This window comes from Leguminivora glycinivorella, chromosome 14, assembly GCF_023078275.1.
Source record: "Leguminivora glycinivorella isolate SPB_JAAS2020 chromosome 14, LegGlyc_1.1, whole genome shotgun sequence".
Lineage (NCBI taxonomy): Eukaryota > Metazoa > Arthropoda > Insecta > Lepidoptera > Tortricidae > Leguminivora > Leguminivora glycinivorella.
In genome coordinates, this window is record NC_062984.1 from 308,377 (window position 1) to 333,274 (window position 24,898).

The 24,898-nt window shown below is 39.3% G+C and overlaps 2 protein-coding genes across 2 annotated transcripts; one reads left to right on the forward strand and one right to left on the reverse strand.

Annotated features, from left to right (window-relative positions):
• Nucleotides 1-2,274: 2,274 nt before the first annotated feature.
• LOC125233291 (serine palmitoyltransferase 2-like) lies at nucleotides 2,275-8,363 on the reverse strand. The gene is made up of 9 exons (XM_048139251.1): nucleotides 8,139-8,363; nucleotides 6,864-7,052; nucleotides 6,335-6,489; nucleotides 5,668-5,860; nucleotides 5,098-5,325; nucleotides 4,139-4,367; nucleotides 3,649-3,823; nucleotides 3,163-3,333; nucleotides 2,275-2,931 (listed from the first exon to the last, which is right to left on the reverse strand). Exons 1-9 carry the CDS (start codon nucleotides 8,169-8,171, stop codon nucleotides 2,736-2,738), a joined length of 1,569 nt encoding a protein of 522 aa, XP_047995208.1. The 5' UTR covers nucleotides 8,172-8,363; the 3' UTR covers nucleotides 2,275-2,735.
• Nucleotides 8,364-8,487: 124 nt separating this feature from the next.
• Nucleotides 8,488-18,663, forward strand: LOC125233292 (ceramide synthase 6-like). The gene is made up of 8 exons (XM_048139252.1): nucleotides 8,488-8,686; nucleotides 9,240-9,357; nucleotides 10,085-10,306; nucleotides 12,313-12,375; nucleotides 16,455-16,613; nucleotides 17,146-17,261; nucleotides 17,784-17,928; nucleotides 18,406-18,663. The coding sequence occupies exons 1-8, from the start codon at nucleotides 8,508-8,510 to the stop codon at nucleotides 18,481-18,483; spliced, it is 1,080 nt and encodes a 359-aa protein (XP_047995209.1). The 5' UTR covers nucleotides 8,488-8,507; the 3' UTR covers nucleotides 18,484-18,663.
• The last annotated feature ends 6,235 nt before the right edge of the window (nucleotides 18,664-24,898 follow it).

Genomic DNA, 24,898 nt, shown 5'->3' on the forward strand with positions numbered 1-24,898 from the left:
GGGAAGGGATTAGTAAGTAGGCATCGGCGAATATCCTGCATCCGTGATAACTATTATATTCAATGTGCTGTAAGAAGATCGTTGTTTGCTTGCCTTTTATATGTTTACATTTGCAATAAGTATAAGCAAAATGGAAAAAATTGTAAGCGATAATGCAAGGAAGTACTTTTTACCCTACCGACCATAGCGTCGAGATACTGGCTATGTGGGTTGTATGAAGTTTCCCCAGTATAAATATTTATATAGGTAAAATACATACATATTCGTACCTACTACCTACGCTGTGGTCGCTGTGTAACAATTCTACAATCATTGCAAGAATTTCTTTTAAAACAATAGTAATATATGTAAGGTACAGTCAGCCAAAAAGCAGTGTAAGGTTCTTGGCTGACCGTACAGCAAATAGATCAGTTACAATGCCCCCCCAGTCGAAAATTGCCCCGTTTTACCTTAATCGAAATAATCGCGGACAGATGTACCTACAAAGAAACCTACGGATCCAAATGAAAATCTTATTTTTTTGTAAACGTTTCAATAAGAATACTTTTATTACGCGGGCGAAGCCGCGGGTAAAAGCTAGTAGAATAATAAGAACCACGTTTATAAGCTAAAGAATTTCCCTACTCCTTTTAAGATTGAACTAATGGTAACACTTACCGGAAAATACTTCAGCAGACAAGCATTAAAATTATTAGGTCTCAGCACAACCACCGAAACGCCAACGCATATCAGCAACAGCTGCAGTGCGTAGTCTGAGGACCTATTGCTCCTCCTGTCCTCGATGATGGAACTATGCATTTCCAAAACACCAAATTAAAACTTTTCCTTATTATGCATCTATAAACTTCCTCGTGATGCATGTGCTTTCCATGCCAATAAACATCATTATTATCTTATAAAATTAATTTCTGTACATATTTAATCAGAAAACGCCTTTTCTTCACGTCCAGAATTTTCCATCTCCCCATTCATTTGTTCTTTCTCTATCCAAATTCAAATTCCCCACCATAGAGGTAACTAGCCAAAAAGTCCTGAATAAACTAGATGAACAAAACCTTTATGCTGAAACTATAAAATGGACTGAAAGTATAGGAATGTAATTTTATTAATTTAACTAGAACATATTATTTATTTATAAGAAAAGATAAAATCATAAAAGTAAAAAAATACATACCACGTTAGTAACACAGATACTCACTAGGTGTCGCTACGTGACAGCATAGCGGGTAGTACCTTTACCTCACCTCATCGAATAATGCAAGCTGACCCGTACATTAAAATTTTCATTTTCATTATTTTTTATCTCGCGTTTCGTAATATATTTATATAACAAACTATATATTTTTATAAACTGCATAAATGTGGTTTTTATTGATATTTATTGCTTTTAGATATATATTGTGTAGAAAGAACAAAATAGGATAATGTTAAAAAAAAATTATCACATTTTTAATATTTTTTTAAATTTTTGTATTTTTTTTTTTATTTTAAGTACATTAATCACTAAAATAGCCATAAACTACAATAATTACGGCTTTCGTGTGTTAAAAATAGTGATTATACCTGAAATCATTGACAAAACATATTAAAATGAGCATTCAAATCACCCTATCGGGCGATGTAAATTATTTTTATCACTCGTCCTGTAATATATTTCTATAACAAATTATACATTTTCTAAAACTAGATAAATGTAGCTATTAAATAATATTTTTTATTTTAAAATAACTATTACGGTTTTTATAAAAAGTGCAATAATATGTATAAAAAAAAATCTCGTTTTAAGATGTTCCCATTTTTTTTTGTATTTTTGTTCTAAAGTACATTTTTTTTGTTCCAAAAATGAATTCCTCGTCCTTCATTTATCCGGAAAAGATATATCGCATCGCATGCCCTATTTTGTATAGTTTTAGAGAAATATGGTTTCAAAGGAAGCGCGGCGGCGCCAGCGTTCCCCCCCTCTTCCCTCCTAAATTAAGGGGGGCTCTCGATGCCTCCCGATCTTTATCTACTCAGGGCCACCCAAGGAACAACCTGTGCCAAGTCTCAGTACTTAATCATAAAATGCAGGGTGTTGTACAATAGCGTCCCAGCTACATCTATCAATGACTACTGTGTGAGACTATGCTCCACAATTGCGCATCAGCGCCGTTAAGAAACCTTTTCTACTGAGTAACAATACGGAAATGTTTTTTTTAACGAAATCTAGAAAAGTTTATATGACATTTTAGTCTTAAAATGTGACCAAGAATATGCCGTTAAAGTTATATGGGTTCCTCGCGAGCACCTTGTATAATAGACGCATGCGAAACTTAAGGTAATGTTTGGATTTAGACTACAAAATGAATGCTATTGCAACACTTGAATTTAATGTGGCATACCTACTGCAGGTACTACATATGTTTTTGTTTGTCGACAACGTTGTTGTAAGTGTTATCAAATAATGTTGCTGCACATCAAATTTTATTCGACGTTTGTAGCAGTATTGCGGTCACAGTCGGCAGCAATGCCATATTATTTTGGACTTTGATAAGAAGGTTTATCAAGTGTAGTTGAAGTTTGTATGAGTATGTTGTATCTTGTATATTTTTCACTCTAGGATTAATATTACAAGTACATTACATGGAGCCTTTAAAGCTTAGGTACTATAAAAGTACTTATCCCAAAACTAGGAACTAACTATTTCAGTGCCACCTGAACTTATATCTTCATAAATTCTTGACAAAAAAAATACATTAAAATCTCAGTAGTTTTCGAGCTTTCTGCATACAGACACAAAGGCAACCATAAACATCAATGAACGTCAACCGGTTGGTTGTTGATCGTATAGGCTCTCTCGAGTATCGCAGGCCCAGCTCTTCAACCACTGCTTCTATGGCTGCCAGCGCTTTGTCCAGATGTTCGCGAGTATGGGCTGCAGATAAGCAAAACCTGCAATCCAGAAGGAAATACATTTTGAATTAAGTAAGTACCTAGTCTACTCGTATCTTGCTCCTGCGTTAGGTCTACAATATCTAGAATTCGACAAGAAGTACCTGTTCGCCCTCCGAGTGGTCCACCAACCTTATGTGGAGTGACACAAAATAGGGCAGGGTGGGGTTCTTTGGTGTCGAAGGTCAAGACTTTTAAAGTATTATCAGGTAATGAAGTAAAGATCAGCACCTCATTCGTGCCAGGTACAGAGGCGTAGCAGGAAAGCCGACGCCCACCGCCGCCACACCGGCTGTCAAGAGCCGTTCCACACACACCGCCATCTTTGTCAGCGAGTACACCATCATTGGCACCACTGGCGACTGCGGGTGCCCGTATACCACCACGTCCATCGCACGTAACCTGTAATGTTAGAAGATCATAGACAGCCATAGACAGTGAGGCCAATGTCACACCAAACTTTTATCACCATCTCATCTGAGACCAAATTAATGTGTGAAATTATCATTCACGCTTTCATGTCGCTGGGAGGAAGGAACTGATGCGCACGCGAAAATGATGAACTACAACAGCTGTTTCTTAACAGTGTATTATATGTTTCCATAATGCTCCAAAATCATAGGGTCCTAGTTAAATTGGTGTTCATGTAATTACGCTTACGATTGTCCAAGTTGTCTAGAATCATAGCCAACAATCACCGAGGGTGAGAAGACTGACCGTTCGCGGAAGTAGCGCGTGTTGTCCCTTAGAGTCGTTGCTCGCGCCTGGCCGGCCGGCGCGCACAGGTCGCGCAGCGCACAGAGCATTTGCGCGGCGACGGGCGGCGGCATGCTCTGCGCGTACGCATGCGCGTGCCCGTGCAAGCGCACGCGGTTCACCAGCGCAGCGCTCCCTGAGAAGGTGTTTTGAATACAATTTATACTGCGTTTGACCAGATCATGAGGCTGAATATAAATAAAAATTAGAAAGTTTATTGATGTTCTCAAGAACTCAAGTCCTCGCAGTAAAATGAATGCATCTAATTTCGAGAGTGAGCCGGAAAATTTAAAGACAGTGGACAGCAACAACAAATGTGAAAGACAAAGCCAATATTTCAACCGTGATTGTTAGGAACTTGTATGAGTACTACCATGTGATGAAATTTTTAAATAGGTAGACTTCAGTGAAAGTCTGTAATCTCTCTCTAATTTGGATAAATACTACATACCAGCTATGTAGCCTCCCATGCCAGGAAAGCTCTTACTAAAGCTGCCCATGAGAACGTCGACGTCTCTGACACTCTCGCCGCACAGGTCAGTGACCCCGCGGCCTCGCGGCCCCAGCCCGATGCTGTGCGCCTCGTCGATGTAGATGTGGAGGCCGAGCTGCTTCTTCAGCGCGATGGCTGCTGGGAGGGACCCCACGGAACCCTCCATGCTGTATACGCCTTCCATCATCTGTTAATGGGAGAAGTTAGTCTATGTCTAAAGAATGTAACGGAATATAATTGTAACGTCATTGATTGACAGATATACTTATAGCAAAACTTACAGCAGAATCTTTAATGGAACAAATCGTTTCATCTCATCCATAATTACATAGATATCCTGAGAAATGAGAAATGAGATTTTTATTGATAAAATTATAAGTAATTTTACATGTCACTCCAATAATAAATAATTCTTATTAACTAAACAGACTAGTATATTGCTAGGCCCAATTAGTGAGTTAGGTACATCTTTTTATCTTATAGTTAAGTTAATGAGTTAGTTTATAGTTACAGTCGTTACAGAGTTTTTTTATTTTGCAACATTTATGTTAAAGAGAATTCATTTTAGTTTGACATCCTAGTAGTTCTTAATATAAATTCGTTTATTGTGTAATAAGCAGATGTAATCAACATTTTTTTAAGTTTATTTTCAAATATAGCCTCACTAGGTGAGTCAATGACCTCTTTCGGAAGTGTGTTATAAATCTTTACGCCCATGACACCGAGTGACTTCCTAGCGTAACTTAGCCGTGGTAGAATGCGCATATCATGGACTAAGAATATAAAATACTGGTCAAAACTGAAGATCATAGACAAACCAATTCGTATGACTGAAAATAGAGAGACATATGGACATGACCGCCAACCTCCTGGACGGAGATGGAACATAAAGAAGAAGAAGAAGAAGCGTAACTTACGACAACAATATTGTCCCAGCACCCCTCGGCGCGAGCTCGCCGAGCCAGCTCCTCCAGGTGCCGCATGTCATTATGTTGAAACACTCGCACAGAGCTGCGCGCCACACGCAAGCCAAGTCGCTGGCTGGCATGGATCTTGGCGTCGCTCAGCACCAGCGTGTTGGGGCTCAGTAGCCCTGGCAGCGTCAACGTGTTAGCCGAGAACCCGTTGCCTACCACCATCGCTGCCTACGGAAAAATAGCAAAAAATTTGAGACGTTGGGCTAGATGAGTTTTTGGATTAGCCTCAAAGAGAACATCCAAAAGCGCAGCATAACTTCTAAATTCGACATCGACAAGAGTGAAAAGACGTCCTCTAAGATCTATCCAGAAGACTACTATAATGATGTTCATGATTATGAAAAGACTGGCATTCGTTTCTCTCTTATACCTTAATAAGCTTAACACCTTGGTGGACAGCTGGACACTAAACGCATATAGGCGTAATCCCGTTGTTCTTTCTATTGTGACTAAAGACACTACTCCGTCTTGTAAGGTGTTAAGGAAACATTTCTGCAATTATCAACTAACCTCAACGCCAAGGAAGTCGGCGAGCTCGTGTTCAAACTCCACATGCAGCGGAGTGGTGCCCAGCTCCGCGCGCGAGGAGTGGAGAGCCAGGCCGTAGCGCCGCGCGGCCGCCTCCACCTTGCCACGCCCTCCGCGGTAGCCCAGGTAGTTGTACGAGCCCAGGTTCACGCACTTCAGCTGCCGGCCTGTAAACCTTCAACAAAACATTCAGATACCTACTTATCATGTGGAAATAAACCGATATACCACCACCGACTTACCAATCTCTTAAATGTCTGTATTTTTTTCTAATTTTTAAATTGAAATCTTCATAGTTGAAGTTGATTGAAGTGGGATAGCCCCAAGATAAGACTCTCTCACAGGACTCTCTATTTAGCTTTTTAATAAAGAAAAATCATATGGTACATAGAAATAAATACTATTAAATACTATTTAAATACTATTTAAAAGTACGAAAGATAGTGGAAGAAAGGACTATCATTATCGCCCACTGCTAATCATAAACCTCTCTTCCATTCCACCACTTGTCCTGATCCTGGACTGGTTTTATCCAAAAGTGACCCACAATTTTCGAATGTCGTCCACTCCAGAATTAAATATGAACACCTCTTGGCAAAAATTTTTTAAAAGATTTTTTTGAAGCAAGCCCTTCAAACGTCTTACTTACCTAAAGGTCCAATTATAGTCGTCGCTGACCCGCTCCATGAGCGTGATGTCGGCGTTGGGGGCGGAGCACACGGGGCTGTTGTAGCAGTGGCGGCCGCGACGGTACACGTAGTGGGAGAAGAACTCCTCGAGCCGACTGTACAACGGGGCGTAGCCCTAAGGACGTTTTAATTCAAACTTCAAACAATAAATAGCGACTGTTTAGGTACAGAGGGGACATAGGACATATGGACCAACGCCAAAATCTCGATGTCATTTATTTTCACTAAGGTCGAATTCGCTTAATGTGATAGCTTGTATAATGAGATGTCGTATCACCGGCCCTTTTCATTTTGGGACACCCGGTATAAATAAATTGGTAGATGGTAGTTGACAACTTTATTATTTTAACCAAAACCTGAGAATGAAATAGTCAACCATCAATCTACTAAATTGAACTACAGCAAATTAGAACTTTCAAATTTTTTATGAACATGAATAACGCAACTAAAAAAACTTTGTAACAAAATTTTAGAGTCTTCATAACATACCTCTCTGTTCCTCTCTTTCATGGCCTTGTGCGGAAATAACCACCGACTCAGGAAGCTCAGAAACATGACGCTGTACATCCCAAACTGCATGAGCACCAGGTTCAGTATCGGACATCGCTCAAACCGCAGCTCTTTGTCAAACTTCGTCCAGTCCAGGGGAAGAATAGGCGACGAGCGATGCGGTGAGCCCTGTAATTGATAAATAATTTATTCCCGTAACTCTTTACTCAGTTAAAAAAGTGTAATTATAGAATTAAACAACAGGCTACGGCGCAATGCAAAAGGGCCATAAAATTAATCCTTACGAAAAAATTATATAGGCACAGATATAATTTACGTTCATTGACTACTTTATTTCACTTAAATATACGTAAAATAAATTAAATAGAATAAATTGGCAACATAATCAATATAACACTTTAAGTTCTCGCGCTTTGTACACATATTTAAAGTCACACACAGGTCGAACGCGATTAATTAACATTATTTTTACCTTTTTTCCCAACGTTTCGGCCAGGTTGCACTGGCCGTGGTCGCGGAAGACTGACGTCCCAGCAAAGTGTCACCGGAGATGTAAACAACACAAAACTACCCGATATTAATTTATATAAATGTTCGGGGTAGACAAATAAATATAATCTACCCGCTTTTAGTTATTGTTTATTTCCCACCGCACGACACAAAAAGGTAAAAATAATGTTAATTAATCGCGTTCGACCTGTGTGTGACTTTAAATAAACATAATCAATTATGCAAAATCTTTCCCGCCTATTTGCATATTTATAAATATCTACTAAGTTTTGGACATGCAAGGTCAGTGGAGTTGCTGTTTTAATCCTAGAACTTTCTAAAACGGTGCAAAAAGTTCTCCTACTTTATGTACCTACCAAATTTTTTGCATCATAAATATCTTCAGGACAGTTTTGATTATCAAACAAACTCGCTTTTGCCCGCGGCTTCGCTCGCTTTATATTTGAAAATTGCGGGATGCTCCATACAAACGTTCAACCCCCATTTTCGGGAAGTGGGGGGTTAAAATTAGCCTCTCTTCAACTATCTCCACTTAAGAAAAATACGTCTATTGTCGCTCCATTTTGCCGTGAAATACGGACAAATAGACACATACACACTTCCCCATTCATATACATCTAATATGTTTAGTGTTTACTTAGGTTCTTTTTTTCAACAAAGTCTCTCTGTATTTAAAACTTAAGTATCACGTCCTTGACTAGGTTATTTGCCACCAAGAAATAAGAAATAAATAAAAACACTCACGTCAGAACCTTTATACTTATTTGCAGAATCCATGTTCTATTTTTATGATAACGCCAAAATATTTCATTCAAGTTCAAGGGATTCCTCAAGAGGCACAAATACTTATTCCAGTTATATACGTCCAATGAGCAGGGGAATTGCGACCACTTTGGTCCAAGATAAAATTTCCCCCATCCAAAACTCCGCTGCGCCACCAGCTACTTGTGACCAAGGTGACCTGATTTGGAGCTATAGACACCTAGGTAGTCACTATATCCGTGTTCAAACTTGTTTACAAAACACCCAGTCCATGACGTAGATACGAGTACATTGACCATCACTCTTGGTCCTGCAATCTCTAAAATTAAAAGGGTTTTTCCATAATCCAAGATGCTTCGGTCGGTCTTGGACGTGTTTTGGGACGAGGCCGTGTGGTTGCCGCCGAACACTACGTGGGCAGATGTGAACCCTGGACCGGACAAGGAAGTTACCTACACTGACCACTGGGATGCTTGGCTTTCAATCCCGATGGCCTTGCTGCTTATGGCGCTGCGCTTCGTCTTACATAAGTAAGTACTTTTTTTGGACCAATTTATAAGGAATAAAAACAATACATGTAGCAAATAACGAACTCCGCAGCTATTACTTACTTATAATGAAAACCTGTAAGTGGTGTGTTTTTTGTATGTTTATTGTAGGTAGGTAAGTACTCCGTTTTGTGAATATTTTTATCAGCCTAATAATGTAGTTTTCCATTGCTCGGCAAAGAGCTCCCTGCCGCTTTAGATTTTGTTTAAACTTGTACTTTTCCCAAAAATAACACGCGTCCAATTCGTCCCGCCGCCTCCTTTTCCTATATCACATATTTGATTCAAGTTTGTAATAAGTATATTTGTTGTAGCGATTTTCTTTTCTTTTCTCGTGAGAAAAATAAACAATGTACCTACCTACCTTACCTACCTACTATAATACTTACAAACCTAGGAAAGGGCGTCCCAACACGAGCACTATTCTGTTTACCGCGCGGCTCCATCCCTTATTGCATGAAATGTATCTACATTTTTTGAACAAAGACTTTTGTGTTTTCGTTTGTGCGTATTGTTTGTACGTATCTTGTTTCAGATGCATATTCGTGCCACTCGGGAAGTCACTGGGCATAAAGCACACTAGAAAGAAGGCATATCCCAACCACAAGCTGGAAGCCGCGTATCAGGCCGGTGCCGGTCTCGATTCCAGAAAGGTAATAAAGCTACAAACCGCCGGTGGGCTGCGTTTGTCCGAATTTCGGATTAGATTACAAATTAGTTAAATTATTTAAAGCTGTTGGGATTTATTTTTCGTGATGTATGGCGACATTGAAAACATCGCGAGGAAACCGGACTAATTCCAATAAGGTCTAGTTTACTCTTCGGGTTGGAAGGTCAGATGGCAGTCGCTTTCGTAAAAACTTGTGCCTACGCCAAATCTTGGTATTAGTTGTCAAAGCGGACCCCAGGCTCCTATGAGCCGTGGCAAATGCCGGGATAACGCATGGAGGATGATGATGTACCTATGGCGACATTAAATAGACAGCAGTAATCCTATTATACCTAATGATTTCGTAACAATGTAGTGTCTTTCCAATTCTTACTGTGGATTATGGATGCAGATAATTTGACAATAAATAAGGATATGAATAGAGTGGTGTAGGGCATACAGCTAGCTGAGCTTTCGGTTTTTCCATTTAATTGCCGTTGTCATTTATTTTAGTTTTTTTCTCTGTTCCTTCGTGATTGAGAATGATTAGACAGAATTTTCGTGTCCTTAGCAACGTGTAGCAACACTGAGAATGATCGGGTATGCTGAATTGCTGACATATCAGATCGGGCATAAGACCGCTCTCGCAACCACTATGTGTACAGTACAACACAATCATGCGTGCAAACGACATGAAGCTTGGCTCGCAAATGTAATCCTTATAATTTCAGATAGTCGCCCTATCAAAGCAACTAGACTTGTCGCAGCGCCAGATCGAGCGCTGGTGGCGCCACCGTCGCCTGCAGGACAAGCCGCCCACGCTCGTCAAGTTCTGTGAAAGTGCGTGGCGGACCGCCTTCCTGCTGTACAACCTGGTGCTGGGGCTGTTTGTGCTGTGGGGCAAGCCGTGGCTGTGGGATGTAGACCACTGCTTCATTGGGTACCCACATCAAGTAAGTTTTTTTAACCGCCGCCTCAAATCTCAAAAGAAGGGGTTCTCAATTCGTCTGTATTTTTTTTTAATGTTTGTTCCTCGATATCTCCGTCGTTACTGGACCGATTTTGAAAAAAATTTTTTGATTGATAGTATACCTATGCGTATGCATGTATGATTTTGAAAAAAATTTTTTGATTGATAGTATACCTATGCCTATGCGTATGTATAGATTGGTCCCATTTTTCTCAGAACCCAGTTCTGATGATGGGATCCTGGACAAATCGAGGAAACTTCTCAAATCTGAAAGGCATACATATGGTGATTTTTGTATTTTTAAAGGAACAGCATGCATTTACGTACGGAACAGTGACATTTGGTGCAGTGGAACTGCTGATGATGGTCAGAACGGAACTTCTCAAATCTGAACGGCACGCTTATAGGGACTTTGGTATTTTTATAAGAACAGCATGCCCTTACGTCCAGAACAGTGACATTTGGTGCAGTGGAACTCCTGATGATGGTCAGAACGGAACTCCTCAAATCTGAACGGCACACGTATAGTGACTTTGGTATTTTTCTAAGAACAGCATGCATTTACGTACGGAACAGTGACATTTGGTGCAGTGGAACTGAACAGTTCAGAACAGTAACATTTATTTAGTTATGTTTGTTAAGCATATGAGTTTTCTAGTCAAATTTTGTCAAGCTTCGATTTTTTATAATCGGATTCATGAGGAATTCAGGAAACTCCTCAAACCTTAAATACGTATATTGATTTTTGTTGCCATCAAATAATTAAAGCATTAAAAGCAGTTTAAAAAAATACCTACACATTTCTACATAATCCAATTCGCAAGTAGCTTTTACCAGAACCCCAAAGGCGGCGGTTTTTTTTTCTTAAAAATTATTTTTATATTAGAAGGTGTATTAGTGAAAAAAAAAATACTTTAGAGACATGATCATCGTCAGAATCTACGTTAGTGTTGTTCTGTGTTGTGATCAGTCAGTTTTCCCAATATTTTTTTTCCACGTTACTTTATCACTAACCTCATTCCGGATTTTTTTATTCTGTTATTAATGTTGTTAAGTATGATCCCTAATATTTCTAAAGGAATTATTACGAAACATCATGAACGTAGGTTCGCTGCTACATCTACTAAAAGTCGTGCGTCAAGATGACTCAGAATTAAACTCAGTCATTGCCCTATCTAAAGTTGTAGATGCTTTGTTTTGTAAATAAAATAAATAGTATTACTTACCTAAATGACCTTATTCACCTTTAATACCGAAAAAAAATCCAGTTCATCGACGTTTGTGATGTACTAGGTACTCTTAAAATATACATTTATTTTATTTCTAGAGTTCAATAATTTATTAAGTATGTCAAGGCCAATACCTATGTTTAATTTTCCATTTGATTCAAAAGAAGTATGTTACGAAGTTTATGTCGATAAAGGGTAAACTGTCAGGTGCACCACCAGCTCTGAAACATGCTTGTCATTTATAAAAGAATCTTATGATTTAGTCCTTCGGGAACATCACGATAAGAAGCCGAATTTTCATCTGGGGCGTCTGCTGGGCCGCCCGAGGAGTCAAGGAATATTTGTGATCGATGCGGTAAAAAATGCCGATCGGCTATTGACTTACAACCATCACAGTCGATGTTAGATATACAGAGAGTGTCTCCTGAAGATGCCTCCTTAGTCACTGCAACCATCATCCGCAAAGATGCTGCGGTGATGCCGCAATGATGATTATCACAGTCATACTGACATGTCTATAGAGGTATACGAATGCTTCTCTCACATTTTAGAAATCGACAAGTACCTGGGCGAATGAACTTCGTTCGGAGTTTTATTTTAAACTCTAACATTCACGTCTCCCGGTACCTACCTATGATTGAGCTGGAGCGATTTTTCGCAATAAATAATGAAATATACAAGAATTTCTCATTTAAGTTATTAGGTTAGATAAGAGAAAAGCGAGTCATGTTTGAATTTGAACAAATAAATTACCTTCCAGGGCATATCGAACGACATGTGGTGGTACTATATGAGTGCGTTCGCCTTCAACTGGTCCCAGACGTTTAGTCCATGGGCCAGTGAAGAAGTCGGTATAATTTGGGGGTACTAAGTTTCCTTTTTACAGCAGTTAGGTAGGCTTATAAGGATGTTAAAAAACCATGATTGCCATCTCAAAATGGTAGCTAAACAAAACGGCCGCCAATCCAAGATGGCGGATATTGAGTTTTAAAAAATCGACCATAACTCCAGAAGTATTGGTCCGATTTCATTTTTGTTTCTTTTAAACGAAAGGTCTTTTTGTGTACTCAAATACTCGTTATATACATTGTTTCGATAAATTCAACCATTAGTTAGTAATTAACGAAAAATGTAAAAAAAATATCTTTTTTTCTAAGACTTTTTGTCAAAAATCATGTTTCTACAAAATACGTTGCATATTCTAATAATTATTTAAATGCAGAAAAATAGTTCCATTAATCACCTTTAATTTGATGTATAAAAGATACAGACTTAATTTACACAAACACATAGAGGCTTAATTTTAATTCTGTCTTCGTTGAAATTCACCGTTGTGCATACAGCTGATACAGCACTAAAAGCTTCAGGTCGAAGTTGTAGATTACTATTATGCTGTTTTTAGTATATTTCTGCAATTGTACTTACAAATTAAGAAAAGAACTGAACATGATAGTATCCGAAATCCATTAGCTTTAAGAATATAATAAAATATGTCATAGGTAAAGTACAGTTTGATTATTTGTATAAAATTTCTTTAGTGATGCAGCGCCAATCAACCGAGATAATACAAAATAAATAAACTAGACATAGTTGAGGTCCTATATCATCACATTAACCTTTTGACAACCATGGGCGGATATGGCCGTCGCTGGAAATGCTTCCTAAGGACGCCAACCACGGCCATCAGTTTTGCCAATTACATTGGGGACCCATGCGGGCCTTTTTAACGCCTAATTTTGCTCAAATAATCGCGATCCACGTCTGTCTGGTGTCCGGGGCACGACATATTCTTTTTCACTATTTGGCGTTTAAAAGGTTAATCCTCGAATGCAGAAACTCTGATCCGTATTCGAGAAAACTTATATTTAGTTAAAATAATCCTTGCATACAAAAGGTGAAGAATACACCCCAAAAGAAAAATAGTCTTGAGAAATGCACTATAATGCATTAATAAGGCATATCTATGAAGTATCTGACTACTAAACAACTAGATATAGGTACCTACCGAATAAACCTTAATTTACGCATAGAAATATATTACTTATTACCGCTAATGTAGATTGTAGAGCCAATATCACCAATATCAAGCCTTCAAGACAATCACAGGTAACAGATTAATTTTCTCCTAATTTTTCGAACTTTTATAGCAGGTCTTGTTTCTGAGCGATGCTTCCAAAACAATACACGCATATTCCACCTTCAATAACGACTTACGTGCCCTGGCTCGGCCCAAGCCCATTTTAGAGTAGCAATGCGATCTCTATAACTCTGGCCCGTCGCCGCATCAGCATCATCTCATTTCGCTTCCATCGTAGAAAGACATACCGAACGTGTTGTGCTCTATATACAACTTTTATCCTCTTCATTTAGTACATTGTTAGTGTCCACGTCTCGCAAGCTTATGTCACGGTGGGAAGTACCCAGTTACACTCTGATCAAACATGTTGGTCTTCAGTGACTGGTATCCTTGCCCTTAATACGTCCTTTAGCCTACAAAAAGCATCCAAGTCCTCCATGTGATCTCCGCCGGCAGCGAGGCCGACCCAAGTCTCTGTATTGTGTTATGGTTCGCCACAACCCGACGTTTTGTGCCTATTTTGCGTGATGTGGGGGATTTAGCTAGTCCTGCCAGCTTATCTCCTCGAGAAATCCTATTAGATCTTTAATGCTGAGTAGGAGAACTTTGGAGAGGTCTCTCGGAGATCCGAGATGTTTTTTTCCTGTATGGAGCCACTCTGCTCACTCCATCACCAGGTGAGAGGCACCCTCGTCACAGGAGAATGTTCATAGCATCTGTTATGAAAACATGTTTGTTAAATAACTTTCCCTAGTTGAAGGAGCGTCTTTGTGAGTTTTCCATTGATGCTAGGCTCGGCTTGTTTGACTGCAGCATTTGATCTGGTTTTGCCAGTGTGCTGTGTATAGTTTCCTATTGAGCATACCTTGCTGAAGGGCTTCGGGAGAATCGGTAGTCGACCCCAGCTAGTAGCCAGACGGCCAGCTCGTAGGCCGCATCATCATCTCGAGATCCACTTTGTCCTTTGGTCCATTGAAGGATGATTTTGTTATTATGACTTACCTCCGTTAGTCGTTTATGGCATTCCTTAACCCAAGCTTTATTTGTTGTTCCGGATAACTTGTCCTCTGTTACTTGTTATAAAGGCTGAAATATGGAGCTTTGGATAAGCCTGTCCTTGCCGTAACATTCAATTTGTACGTTGACATGTTTAACTACTTTAACCCAACACTCACCGACGGCATACAGTTCCTCCAGCATCTGACGGGGAACATGTGCTTCTTTGATGTTATCCGCATATCGAAGATAATTGAGGCATACATTCATACATCTATCATCCCTATTGAGGCTTTTATAAATGCCTTACTGTTTAAAAACTTGGCCAGATTGCATAACCCCGGAGTTCCTCTCTACTAATTAAGATTCGTCGATACGGGTGCTAACTTTTCTTCTGATTCAATAGCAGGTTGCATAGAAACATTCGCATTTTGGTACACCTTTTATGAAAATTCAACTCACGTGGGTAATTAAAACGTCTGTTATTAACGTCTTCTAACGTTTTTCGTTCGGTAATGACCAAAAATACAGTCATGTTAATAATATTTGGCTCTACTTTAAGCGGTGATAAATGTCTCAAAGTTTGTCCATCCGGTATTTCACGGCTTCGTTGTTTAGTAATCGGTAAAATATAGGTAAGGAATGAATGCTGTAAGGAATGAAATATAGGTGAGGAATGCTGTACTAAAGAACATTTCTAAAGTTTGCCCGAATTCTGGGGGTGCTCTTCACTAACCCGCTTGTGCGTAGGTTTTTTTTTTCAAATCTGAGAGTCCTTGAATGCGGAACGATTTTCAATCCGGAATACGATCTTAACCCTTAAACGCAAGATGATGACGGAGTATTCCGTCTCCCAGGCAGAATCGCAACAGAATTGCATTGCGAATTCGCGAATATATGAGCGAAATTATCCGTCCGTATGTCCGTATCGTTGGCGTCCTTGGCAAGAATTTCCAGTGACCACCGTGGCCGTCCGTGGCGGTCAAAAGGTTAATGGTTCTATCTTGACAGTCTCGACACAGTCATGTTAGTCATATACCTAGTACACTTAAATACTTAATTTTCATCATTGAGGTGTGTTGCACATATTTTATGGTATCTAAACAAATTTTATCCTAGTACTCTTGAATAACTCAAACTCATGGATACTATCATGTTCAAAACTATTATTCTAATTGTACAATTGCTAAAATAAACTAAAAACAGTATATTTGTACCTATAACATCTTTTAGTACTGTATGCACCCCAACTGCACACATCTTTTAGTACTGTATTCACTCCAACCTGAAGCTTTTAGTACTGTATGCACAACGGTGAATTTCAACGAAGGCAGCTTTAAATTTAAGCCTCTATGTGGTTTTGTAAATTAAATCTGTATCTTTTATACATCAAATTAAAGGTGATTAATGGCACTATTTTTCTGCATTTAAATATTTATTAGAATATGCAAGGTATTTTGTAGAAACATGATTTTTGACAAAAAGTCTTAGAAAAAAAGAGATTTTTTTTACATTTTTCGTTAATTACTAACCAATGGTTGAATTTAGCGAAACAATGAATATGACAAGTATTTAGGTACACAAAAAGAGCTTTCGTTTAAAAAAAATAAAAATGAAATCGGCCCAATACTTCTGGAGTTATGGTCGATTTTTTAAAACTCAATATCCGCCATCTTTGATTGGCGGCCATTTTGTTTAGCTACCATTTTGAGATGGCAATCATGGTTTTTTAACATCCTTATAAGTCTACCTAACTGCTGTAAAAAGGAAACTTAGTACCCCCAAATTATACCGTTTGGCAAAATTGGACCAGCTGGCCCATGGACTAGTTCTCGCTCCAGTTCGACGTGCGACGCAAGGACCACCGGCAGATGGTGACGCACCACGCCACCTCACTGCTGCTGCTGTACCTGAGCTGGGTGTGCAACGCTCATCGGACTGGTTCGCTGGTTCTACTTGTTGGGGATAGCTCGGAAATGTTACTAGAGGTACCTATAGTTTTTTTTTTAAATATATATTAACAGAGCGACTTTAATGCTTAACGCATCATCATCAAATCAATGATTGCATACAGCCACTTTACTATTTACCTAACGTAACGCACATTGGACTAGATCGTCTTCCATTCTTCCTGGTCTTGAGCAACAACTGACTAGTTTGTCGAAAAGGAGTCCAAGTTATCCCGCCATCGGCATCGCCAACGAGGTTTTCCGGATCCTCGGTTTGACTTATGGGGCTTCCACTCAGTGCCTATCTTGGCCCATAGGTCATTCGGCATGCGACAGACATGGGCAGTGCAGTCCCACTTTTACTTGGCCGCTTTTCGAGCGGCCCGTTTCTCTCGCTCGCCGAGGGCATCGTGCGACGGGTGAAAACGACCACTCCAAAACATTATCAAACAATTCAAACATAGCCATACAGACGCCGCGGACGACGGGCCACTGGACGTCGCTGGTCAGAACAACTACGATCTTACCGATATACAATCAGTCGGGTAATGACAGTGGCACTCTGTTACAGGCCACAAAGACGATCCGGTACGCCAATTACGAGAAGACGAGCATCTGCATGTTCGTTGTTTTCACCTCGGTGTGGATCCTGACTAGGATTACCTTCTATCCCTACATTATATGGAGGTGAGCAGTTATAACTTCTTGAGTATTTTTATTGTAGTTACATTTTTCTTTTTGAGTTTGATATTTTTTTGTTCCCGGGTGATTGAAGCTGGCAGGCAAGCAGGGTCGCGTGATAAACGATATAACATCAGGCGGTCCTTTTCACACTACTTGTAAGTGTGATAGGGACGCACCGATACGATAAAGTTTATCCAACTAGTGTGCTACGCCCGCTGTAATATTCTTATTTAGAAAAAAAAATGCAGTTACATAATTATACATACTCTGGTTTCCTAGGATAGGATTATCCATACTTTGTACTATCATAGTACTCGTAGAGACGGCTGCTATATGACGACGGCATCGTTATTCTAGGAAACTAGAGCTACATACCAGGATTTTTAAATTTTGAAATGTTTGAATGAGTTATTACGTGAAATATTTACCTCACCATGTTACTTTATTTTGAATGATATTTTACGACAAAAATACGAGTAGTTCACGATACATCCATATAGTACAGGCATTACCTTATACTTTCAGCATACCAACCCGCGGGCAGCTATACGTGCGCGGTTTCCCCATGGCGTATATATTGCTATCCCTGCTCCTCCTGCTACTGGCCCTGAACCTGTACTGGACGTGGCTGATTCTGCAGGTCGCTTACAGGGCAGCCATGTTTGGAGAGGTGAGAAAAGCTGCTCCTTAAAGGAGATGGGTCGATATTAGAGGAGACTTGTTTGAAAGAAAAACATCTTCAAGTAACTGGACTGGTGTTTAGGGGTCTCAAAGGTCGGCCACGCATAAGTGGCTCCCCTGATGTTTGCTTATTTCCGTGAGCACCGATGACTGCTTCCCATCAGGTGGCTCGTCTGCTTGTCATATCATTTAAAAAAAACAACCAATCTCTTCTCCACTCTCGTGTCCTCTTATCTCCATCAATCTTCTCAGTCGAAAGTTAACAAACTTATGCAAATATAAACAATTTTGGTTACTCGCAAACGCAGCATATAATGTCGAGATTTTTTGATGAACTCTTTGACGTTATAGTTTCTTTGTCATACTATTTTTATTGAATAATTGTGCATTTTTTCAATCGCTCTCAAGTAACGAAGTTAAAGGTTTATTTAGTTAATTGTTTAATACCTACATAATATTTTTCCAGACAAAGAAAGACATCCGCAGTTCGAGTTCCGAGATCAGCGACAATTCTGTTTCCTCAGAAGAAAGCAGGAAAAAATGAGGCAGTTAGAAGAGCAGAGCATCCAATACGTATTATCCATACCCAATGTGCAATTTAATACAATACTTCTGTAAGTTTTACTTTTAACATCTTAAATAAAACAATTAAGTAAAAGAGGTTACGTGAAATTTGTATAAAAGAAACAAGGAAAGTACAATTAAATTTAGTAATTATTATTACACTGTTATTTGCACTTTGCAATGGCGTTTGGTCTTTTTGTCTACCCGATCCTCTCATTGACATTTACTCACAATTTTGTGTAGATTGCGTCCCAATCTCCCCGCTATCTTCTGGCCTGCACCCCAATCTGACAACATCTATAAATGTTACTAGGTGTAAAATACACAATAACTAGAACACCATAAAACCACTCTCGGCAAAACCTCGGCGGCACAATCTATACAGTCAGCGACCCCCACTCCTCAGGTGTACACTACACTACCCCCACTCCTGTTGCAGATGTACACATTATACACTATACTACACTAGGTTTAGAATAAATTTAAAAGTGGAAAATTACTACCTTCCCTAAGTTGCCTACTTAAAGTGCAGCCTAGTGGCATCGAATGCAGACGTTTCTGCTGATCAAAAATAAAAATAAAAACCTTTTATATCGTTTCGTGAATCACACCTAACTGTCACCCACATTTTAAGAAAAAAAGTACTGTAACGTTTTAACGTCCAAGTTCTATACAGATCACATAGTCGCCTCGTGACCCAGCGGGCTAGCATAATTTGTATGGTCATAAATAGCGAATGTTATTGTTAGGCTGTTTAACGCGGCTATTTATGGCACTAGTGCGAAAACAAGGCAATAACGCTCCACATATCTGCACGGGCAGAAGTGGAAGCATTTAGGTTGGCGAGAAACAAGTTTCAGCAAGCTGATTTATCAGTTTCATTACAAAAAATACTGTACAAAATAATTGTATATACATAATATAATCACGCCTGGTATTCCCATAAAGGGTCAGGCAGAGCACATGAAACTACTTACTCAAGTTTCAGTGCCACCAATAAGGGGTTTAAAAACAAGAAATGTTGACATTGCCATGCAACATTGCTTCTTTCCGCCATCGCCCTACGCGACAACATTTCCATCGTCATCATCTAGATGGCTGGCAGTCCTCAACTATGCGTTTCTCCAGAAACTTCCTGCCCCGCACAGCTAAACTGTGGAATGAATTGTCGCCTGCGGTATTTCCGGACCGATACGACCTTCAAATCTTCAAGAAAAGAGCGTACACCCATCTTAAAGGCCGGCAACGCACCTCCAACACCTCTGGTGTTTCGGGTGTCCATGGGCGGCGGTGATCGCTTACCATCAGGCGACCTGTCTGCTCGTTTGCCTCCTATCCCATAAAAAAAAAAAAATTGCAGTCTGCCTCTTGCCTACGCCACAAACCCATATCCCACAGTCGACTTCTACGACACCCACGGGATGAAAGAGGGCGGTGAAATTCTTAACCCGTCACCACACGGGTAAAAATCATTGTAAATAAATGGGTATACATACCTACCTACTGAATTAAAAGAAAAAGCTATTAAGTACACGGAAAACATATCAATTGGCTACACACCACATAAGAATCAGCCTGGACCAAATTAAAAATCAATTGGCACAGTTATATTATCATCATAATCCACATACATAACTCCTATGGTTTTGCAGATATCCATGATTGGGTGACCTGTATGTAAATAATATATTAAATTAAAGAGTTTTGTACTTCATGTTACCTTATTACCTGTCACTGCAATGTCACAATTTGGATTTCTTTCAACCCCTTTTTGCCAAGAGTGGCACTGAAAGTTAGTAGTTCATGTGCTCTGCCTACCCCTTTAATACAGGCGTGATTATATGTATGTGTGTGTTACCTTATTAATGAAGGTAATCTAATTAGGCGCTAGAACCCTGGGATTAAATCTTCGAGTTATTATCGCTCACTAATAACTCACGGTAGTCACGGTGTACAATACACTTCTGCCTAAAACTCCCCTGTGCGTCCAAACTGCATTTCAAACTGGCGTGGCTAGTGCTCGCTATTCACGGTACCTTTTGTATCAAATGGATGAATACCACTCATATCCCGTTATATTCGCGCCATAGATCGTACAAACTGGAGTAGTCGTTGTACAAAAATGTCTTCTAAATTTTTCAGACTAGTTTGGGGTCTGTATAAATATAATGTATGTAAATGTATTATGGCGTATTTTCCTGGTGTAAATTAACATTATTCTCTTTTTATACACACAAAAATCTACAAACAAATCTTACCGCACATGAAATAGTAAATTAAAAAAAAAAAATTTGCGAAAAATAGAAAATCCTAACCTAGTGGCGATAAATTAAAACACGACCGAAGGGAAATGCTACTCCAGTTACTGCGTGCTCTAAGACCCGTACCTACGCAGCCAGATGCATTCATTCGTTTGGTTATGGTATTTATGGTTTTCCGATCCGATTGCCTGTTTGCCTAGATTTACAATTCGCGGAAATTTTGAATAACATTCTTTTATTTACATATTTAGTAGCAAAGTATTATGCCTATACATCGATAGTAAAAAATATTTTTCAGTACACATGGTGTTTTTTTTACGCACTAGTGCGAGAAGTGGTTCATTATATGCCAGGTCGAAACTTCGGAGGCTCATCTGTACTGAAAAACGTCGTACGATACACGTGCGAAAAGGAAATTCGTAACTCGTGTCGATTTAAAACACTCCCTTCGGTCGTGTTTTAATTTATCGCCACTCGTTTCGAACTTCCTTTTTTTCGCACTAGTATCGTAATGTACTATTTTGTAAAATAATTTGTAGATGGTGTTTAGTTCTAAGAAGACTGCATGACATGAACATGAGAAACAAGCGATTTCCTTTGGAAGGATTAAAAAAAAAAAAAAAAAAATAGTTTATTGACAATATTAATACAATTTTCCAGGCATCATGTATACGAGTGGATCCCAAACTAGGCGATGCCTGTGACTTGGGCTCCTAGAGATCAGTTGACAACAGAATTTTTTTTATTCAAACAATTAAAGTACCTACTGGATTAAATAATAGAATTAAATTAAGTAACAACTAATCTACAAACTAAACTAAACTAAATACAATCTAAATGTGTGTGTGTGTGTGTGTGTGTGTGTGTGTGTGTGTGTGTGTGTGTGTGTGTGTGTGTGTGTGTGTGTGTGTGTGTGTGTGTGTGTGTGTGTGTGTGTGTGTGTGTGTGTGTGTGTGTGTGTGTGTGTGTGTGTGTGTGTGTGTGTGTGTGTGTGTGTGTGTGTGTGTGTGTGTGTGTGTGTGTGTGTGTGTGTGTGTGTGTGTGTGTGTGTGTGTGTGTGTGTGTGTGTGTGAGAGAGTGCGTGTGTGTGTGCGCGTGTGTGTGTATGTGCGACTAATAGTTCTTGGGTAATTCTTCTTTAATAAAACTTAATCGCAAGGTTTACTTGTTTAATCAGTTAAAATTACAAATTGTCCCGACAATAATTACCGATTGATCGGTACCGAGCGCGTCCGAAGTTGGGAACGAACTGTCGACGGTCGCGTCGATGGCTTAAAAGCTACACTACTTAATCAGCACGCGCACACACATAACACCCCCCTTATCACTGAGAAGACCTTCCCGTGAAGAAGGGCTGGCCAGCAGGGGCCAACTCGACGTCCTGGACATTCGGGATCGTGGTTGACCGACGTGTTTTTAGTTTCCTCCAAAGCAGTATTCCGGCGGCTACGGCGATGAGTGCGTATAAAGGTATGATCCAATACAGGTGGTCATTATCCTTGATGTCAATTGTTCGCAGTTGTTGCAATGGTTCCTCCTTTTCTAGGAGAGCTTCGAGTTTATACAATTGTTCCAGCGGAATTCTTTCCAGTTTCAACGGTTGTGCAGTATTTCTAATACTAATATTTGACATTTGGAAGGAAATAAGCTTAATAGCCTGGCCTTTAATTTCATTTTTGTAGTTTTTAACAGATGAACTTGCGGTGGTGAACATACAGCCTTCGGGGACTTCAATCAGGTAGGTTCCTTGGATAAATCTAATTTCTTCGCTGTCGCATAAGAGTTGTAATTTTGTTCGTCGCGGACATGTTATTGCGTAATGGTAGTCGTCTAATCTTTGAAGCATCTCAAAGTCACTCGTAAATGCTGTATATTGGCAGGTAGCAGAAATTTCTCGGTTTAGGATCAGCGAGTAGATGCAATCGTCGGGCTTTGATGCCAAGGTAAAAAGGTTTCTTCACAGTAATATGTTTCTTGGAAACGTTTACAGTCTTGTTCCATGTACTGGTGTTTCTCGTCGTTCGTTGCCATATAAGGTTTAGGAGGGATCAGAATGGTCGAATTATAAGTCGGAGTCGGAGTGGGAATAGATGGTAGTAGGTGTATGTATTCTTGTACATTACAGGAAATTTCAATGCAAATACGACTCTATTCTCTGCATAAAAGGAACCACAAGTAATGATGTCATAATAGTAATTATGATTTCGTTCAAGGCAACATGAATTTTATTTTCGTTAGAGATCATAGCTAGCAACGTGTTATTGAATGATTCTAACATTTGTTTATTAATGCTAATTCCAGAATTCAATTTATTTCCAATTAGATTTATATTTTCCTGTAATGTTTGTACGGCTTGGTTATAATGACGTGCATCGTCGTGATCCAAATTTCCAGTAATGCTTTTTATGACAGTACCCAAGCCGTTAAAAAGGCCGCGTTTTTGCTTAGGGTGAATTGCGTGCAAGGCATTGAATTTACCATAAATGGAGTTGAGGTCGTTCAAGAAAATCTGGGAGGTCGTCACTGAGGTATCTCTAAAATAAAGGGGGTCGGCAGATTTCATATAATCTAAGTAACTACCTATATAGTTCTCTATATTACTAATACTATCCTTAATACTATTTAGTTAATTCCAAGTTTCTCTTAATTCTACGACCTAAATAACGTGGTTTCGTCTTTTGACGAGCAGCCGCGGGATTTTTAATGTACACGGCTCGGTTTTCTTCGTATACGGGAGGTTCGGATCTATCCTTGTTAGCCCTTGAAATAGATTTCTCTTGATATTCTACAAGGGATTTGTTAAGATTTGCATATAACTCCTTTATCACATCTTTATGCCTATTAACGTAATTTTGTAGATAAACGTCTTCAATATTAATGTCAAATAGATCGCGGTCGTTAAAATGCCCGTTAATGATTTCAATAGGTTTTTTCTTGGTCGCTGAATGGATACTGTTATTATAGCCAATAATTGCATAGACCATGAGTTCATTAGTTGTAAGTTCTAACTGGTTTTTGTTTATGATTCTAATATGTTCGAGTATAGTTGAATGGAACCGTTCAATAGCACCATTAGATTCAGGGTTATTAACGCTGATAAAATGAAGTTTTATTTTATGTAATTTTGCTAGTTCCTTTATTAACTGATTTTTGAACTCCGTGCCTTGATCAGCAGTGATACACAAAGGTGGGCCATGATGGGACATATATATGGAAAGGGCGTTTAGCACGCTTAATCCAGTGCATGATTGTAAGGGGTATGCCTGAGCATATTTGGAAAATATGTCAATGATAGTAAGGAACTTTTGGCCATTGACTGTAAATGTGTCTACGTGAAGGACTTCGAACGGTTTCGTAGCCACAGGTACGAATTGATATAATTGTTTATTAGGGTGTCTTTCATATTTACTGGTTTGGCAGATATCACAATTGTTTATAAATTCTGTTACGCTATTGTTTATATTTGGCCAGTAGTACTGTAATTTTATTCTTCGTTCAGTTTCCTGTATCCCTCGATGATTAGTTGGACCGTTATGTATGCGTTGCATGATTTCGATTTGTTTTTCGCAATCAGTTACATCTTCGATGTGGGTTTTGCAGAAAGTTAAATTATAAGCCATATTTCTGAAGGTCATTTGTAACACTGATGTAACCTCTGGGATGAATTCGTGGGGCATGAAGATGCCATATTTAGTTTGGGGTTTTACAAATTCTTTGAAAAGGTTTATTATGTCGGCTTGAATATTGTTTTTATTTATTTGGACTAATATTCTAATTTTGGTGGGAAAAATCTTGATTAATTTTGGTTTTGTCGGGGAGTGATGCACGAAATCCAAGAAGAGCTGGTTGTTGAAAACATTTATTGGCTTGTCAGAGATGGGTATTTCCAGTATCGGATTTTCTAGTTGTGAGTGAACAGTACTTTGCGGCTGATCAGGTGTTTGTTTATTCATTTCTCGGTGTTTTAGCACGGCCAGAGGTAAGTCATCTTCATCCGATGAATCACTTTCAGGGAGAGCAGTATGGCGTGCCAGGGCTGCTAAAGGTAAGTTATCTTCTTCATCGCTTTCGCTTTCAGAGTGGTTTACGACCATGGACGATGGCCCGTCGTCTGGGTCCTGGTTAGGGTGATCA

Bases quoted from the DNA above. Each gene is read 5' to 3' on its own strand.
- LOC125233291 (XM_048139251.1), bottom strand. From the start codon at position 8,171: ATGGATTCTGCAAATAAGTATAAAGGTTCTGAC. The intron at 5,326-5,667 runs GTTAGTTGATAA...ATTTTTCCGTAG, and splicing joins CCGACTTCCTTGGCGTTGAG to GCAGCGATGGTGGTAGGCAA. The intron at 3,334-3,648 runs GTCAGTCTTCTC...CTAACATTACAG, and splicing joins ACGCGCTACTTCCGCGAACG to GTTACGTGCGATGGACGTGG.
- LOC125233292 (XM_048139252.1), top strand. From the start codon at position 8,508: ATGCTTCGGTCGGTCTTGGACGTGTTTTGGGACGAGGCCGTGTGGTTG. The intron at 8,687-9,239 runs GTAAGTACTTTT...ATCTTGTTTCAG, and splicing joins CTGCGCTTCGTCTTACATAA to ATGCATATTCGTGCCACTCG. The intron at 12,376-16,454 runs TTTAGTCCATGG...CCCATGGACTAG, and splicing joins CCTTCAACTGGTCCCAGACG to TTCTCGCTCCAGTTCGACGT.